This window comes from Epinephelus moara, chromosome 2, assembly GCF_006386435.1.
Source record: "Epinephelus moara isolate mb chromosome 2, YSFRI_EMoa_1.0, whole genome shotgun sequence".
NCBI classification, from domain to species: Eukaryota; Metazoa; Chordata; class Actinopteri; order Perciformes; family Serranidae; genus Epinephelus; species Epinephelus moara.
Window position 1 is genome coordinate 5,840,027 of NC_065507.1, and position 4,845 is coordinate 5,844,871.

Sequence of the window (4,845 nt, forward strand, 5' to 3'; positions counted from 1 at the left end):
CCGTTTCGTTTCTGCTGCTGGTTGAAATCTGTACTCACACAGCGTGCTGAATGATTTATTTTGCTCGCACAAAACTATTTTTAGTCACAAATGCGAGTGCGGTGACAGACGGAGTAAAATATCGCCACACTGCCGACATTTTACTCCGTCCGTCACCGCACGCTTTTTGATTGCGTTATCAAAACACGCCGCTATTATTCAGCCTTGCTTTTCACTTATTCCACCAAATACCAAATGTGTGTTTTTTTGCAATACTCGGCCGAATATATTCGGTTACCGAATATCCGGTGAATCCCTAAATCAGTCAATTAGTTTGTGGTATTGTGTGACTTTGGTGAATCCGAACTAACTGTTTTAAATGCCAAGGTCACACAATAACAGCAGCTCTTGTATTCAGCAATGTTAAATCGCTGTTTTTGACAATGGAGTCTGGCTTTGAAGAGAGCGATACAATGGCTTCATTTTACCAATGGAAATCGATGTCTGACAGAAAGGTAAAGCAGTGAATATACTCTTAATATAGCTTGAACTTAAACTGATAATGATTTTTTTAGGTGGACAGAACACCTTTTGTTGCTGACCCCTCCACAACAGTACATTGCTTAGCTCCCGTGTCGGACTCCCGTCTGCTTCTCCAAACTCGGGGCATGCCAACTGACATCTACTGTATGTAATATACTGTCCGCGGGTAAGTACTCCATTCAACCCCACTTAAAAAGACTGAACGATCCCTTTAAGACAAGGATAAGACCACTTAACCAGGACATGAGTGCAAAACACTGGAATGATTGTAACATTAGCATCATTTTTTACTTACACAATGGAATGTAACATTTATCAGACTTGGCATCACAAACACACATGACATAACCGAATGTGCAGATTTAGTCACAGGAGACATATTGGATATATGTCAAATGGGAAAATACTGAGTATTAATAAAGCCCATTTACATTCCATCCTCCTAAAAATAAATTACAAAGGTATGCCGTCTTAACTTCACATTACTAGTTCTCCAAATTTTAGTCAGAACATTTTGGACTCTCAGATGCCAGAAAAGGTTTAGTCTGGATGACATCATCATTCTGGCCAGCTGCAACTGAAGATTAACTAAGCAGAATTTTAAGACAGTGTGTTAAGACATTACACCGTGGTAGAGATATGAGGGGGATCATCTGTGTTGTGAAATTAACACTACAACAGTTTTCCGTTCTATGTCTGTCCAGCTGGGAGAGAAGCGGTGACTGCTGTGTTGTCACCGTGAAGGCAGTAAGACGCTAAGGCAGATTTCCAAAATGCAAAAACCTTCAAGAATATGTTTGAAATGACTGCAGACTGTGTTGTGACACCACTTAAACTCTCTTCAGATGGTTGCTAATGTGACTAGCAGATGACTGACCACAGCTATTGAACTCCACGACTTCACTGTCCTCAGGCAGCAAAGGTGGAGGTCCAGGGAAAAAGCATTGATTATATAGACATCAGAATATGTCTGATTTGGCTAATCAGGTGGCAAGGATCGATTAAACATCATAGGGCTGCCCCCAAACTAAGAATTTTCCTAGTCGACCAACAGTCATCATTTAGGGCCATTAGTCGACTAATTGCCCACATGTTTACGATATGAGTGTAATGATTAAATGATATATTTTGGTGGTTTGAGTTGAAGGTGTGAGAAAGAATAGTATCAGTAACATTGTTAACACTGTGCTACATTACAGAGAAATACAAACCGTACTAATGAACCTTCATTAATATAAGCCTATATTTTATCTACAAGTGCACGTCACACACTGAGCGAGCCGCCTGTTAATGACGCTGTGGGCTAATGGGCATGTAGCTACTTCCATGTTTCAGATGATACGTCATGTTTGTAGTCGACCAATGAAGATGAGTTTACATATCACCTTGGGTTCGTCCTTCACCTTCTCAAAATGATCCCACACTTTGGATTTCCTGCCCGACATGTTATTAACTAGCCTGTGGAATAACCGCAGGTACCAGCCCTGGAAATTAACCTGACTCCTGTCTGACTGCTGAGCGTGGACACTTCCTGTGTCTGTCCTTTCAAATTAAAGTCCCACATGGTCTAGTCAAGGCACAGCTCTTACTAGAGTTTCATGTTTGCGGACTAATGACCTTTCTAGTCGACTAACGTTTGGTCGACTTCTTGGGGGCAGCCTTAAATCATCTGTACCGGCCCAGAATTTCAAAATTGGTGCATCCCTACTATTGACATGAAATCGATATATTGCCTAGTCCTACTTCTGGACTCACTGCTCTTAAATTTTTCGAACCTATTTTTAAAAAGCTGTGATCACCACATATTAAAGTATATAGTATTTGGATGGAAGCAGACATTTTAGAGAGCTGACAGCATGGACAGATACAACCAAAAGTAAGTGAGACTCCAGCAGTTCACTGTTTACGTTGCCGAATGAACCTTGACCAACGCCTTTCCTCAATCCTTCATATACCTGTTTCTGTGGAGCCAGGTTCTTGTATGATTTAGACATTAACTGCACAGATAATTCTCCGAGGGGCCTGTTAAAGGAACTGTGACGCATCTGTGAAGCCAGTAAAATGTCTTACATCCAACTCTTCACCACACTACACTACAGTATGTTCCTTTCCTACACCTGGACATTTGCAGGTTAAAAAAAGTCACTGCCAGAGACATGTGATCCCTCAGGAAGTCTCAGATTTAAGGAGTAGAGCTCACATTATGTCAGAATCACATGTGCAGCTCGATACAGAGCCAGTGGGATACTGAAGAATGGGTCAACGGAGAATAGAAACAGTGATGCTGAATCCCAACGGAGCATTTTGAGATTTAAGTTAGGGGGAAAAGCAAATCCTGCTTCTCCAGAGTAGAGCAACAGGTGTGGGTTTTTCTACCCTGAACCTGCGAGAGGGGATGAGGGCAGAGTGTGAAGACCATCTGAAGTGAGTTTAGTCAAAGCCGCGGAGTTTAGCGAGCAGGAAGAGGCCTGATGGGGAGATTGGAGGAGACTTTGCCACATGTTTAGATCTGAACACATTCAGACACATTCTGAGATCAAACACAAACCAGGTGCTCTCATGTAATCAAAGCTGCTTCAAATGTAGTTTGTGTAGAAGTGTGTGTGTGTGTGTGTGTGTACTAGATACCATGTTCAAGACCCACGCATGTCAACACATCAACACGTAATTAAAGACAGGACTGAGGGACCTCACGAGTTTAAAGTGGGGACACAGAATATTCAGTCTCACCAGACACACTCACTTACACGCTCATCGCAGAAGATTAGTAGAACAGGAGCAGCCTCGCTGTCACACTGCTGTTCAGCAATTCATCAGTGGTGAATGATCAGTTAGGATGATGGAAAATGGAAGCTGGGTTGTTCCTGTGGGTTTTCTCCTCATGCCAGCAGCTTCTCGGGGTTCTTGGACAGCGTGTGCAACAGGCTCCTCTGGAAGTCCTCCTCAGGTATTTCAGGAACCAGGAACTCAAGCAGAAGATCAAATATGCAGTAGACCAGATGTCTAAGGGAACAAAGGAGCAGCCGTCAGCATCTTTTCTTCAGTGACTTAATGTGAGTGAGATTTAGTGAGGAGATGCTTTGATAAAATAGCTGGTGTGAGGCCCATGGTTAGATTTGGAGCTCTGCGACCTGCTTAAGTTATCGCAGTCACGTGGAGTCTTTGAAGTCTTGCTCTGAAAAACTAAATTAATACCATGTTATTTTTGTCAGTGTCAACGTCATATCTGTCATGTCGTTTGACACATTAAGTTTAAAGGTCCAGTGTGTGGGATTTAGTGGTGATATTATCAAAAGAATCAAGTTTGAAACCAGTGACCAGTATTTGTATTTCACAAAACAGAATATGTAAAAAGTAAAAAGTATCTTGATGTCTTTCTGAGACTCCATATATCAAATCGAAATACTACAAGAAACAGAGCTGACTGATTGAAACCATGGTTAGTTTGTACATCTGTAAACCATTTTTGACCTCTCCAGCTGTTTACTCAACACTCTGTTGTTTAGTGAAGAAATTAGTCCACGCTTACACAGTCTGTGCTTACGTAAACACCAGAGGATCATCAGGAACCGTTTTAACATCAGCCGTTGGCGTGTTAGCATGCTAAAATATGCTAATTAGATCCAAACACAAAGTACAGCTGAGGTTGAAGGGGGTGTTAATAATTGCGCAGGTATGGTATAATTTTAAACAGTTATACCTAAAAAGTGTGTTACGTAACCCTTCACTGTAAAGAGACGATGATCACATCATTAATTGATGATTATTAAAATTCACATTTGAGTGAAGTCCTTGAAAACAGAAAAACTGTGCTTGAAAAAATATTTTAAAGTCCTTGAATTTCATTTTGTTATGTACGTATGAACACAAGAAACATTTTTTCCAATGATATCTAAACAGATTATTGGACATTTATCAGCGATAGCGAAGATACCGCTATCATTGTGTGTATCATGAGATGAGAATCTGAGAAGAAGGTTTACCAAGTGCTTTTCTCTCCCTTTCCCATGCATCCCCAACACACTGGTGCCTTAAGTAAATTGCCTACGTGCACAGTGTATGTTACCTGTTAATATAGGGGTCTTGAAAAGAGTCCAGTGCAGTCTGCCAGCTGAGTTTGTACTTGTCTGAGCCCAACATGTCAGAGACCAGATCTGGAGACACAAAGACAGAATTATAGCTGCTGCGCAGCGATGGGTCGGGTCCGGGCATTTTTAGGCAATTCTGAGCAACAAGCAGAAGAATTGGAAGACATTTAGGAATTAAGCAACACAATCTGCCTTTTGCATCAGCTGAGGCTTGAACTCACAACCTCTGAGACTA

General features: G+C 41.5%; 1 protein-coding gene across 1 annotated transcript in view; it reads right to left on the bottom strand.

Moving 5' to 3' along the window:
- Nucleotides 1-6: 6 nt before the first annotated feature.
- snx19b (sorting nexin 19b) overlaps nt 7-4,845 on the bottom strand; it is a 50,459-nt gene continuing 45,620 nt past the window's right edge. The window contains 2 exon segments of the mRNA XM_050056755.1: nt 7-3,525; nt 4,589-4,676. Of these exon segments, the coding sequence (XP_049912712.1) occupies nt 3,402-3,525; nt 4,589-4,676 (212 nt within the window). The 3' untranslated portion in view covers nt 7-3,401.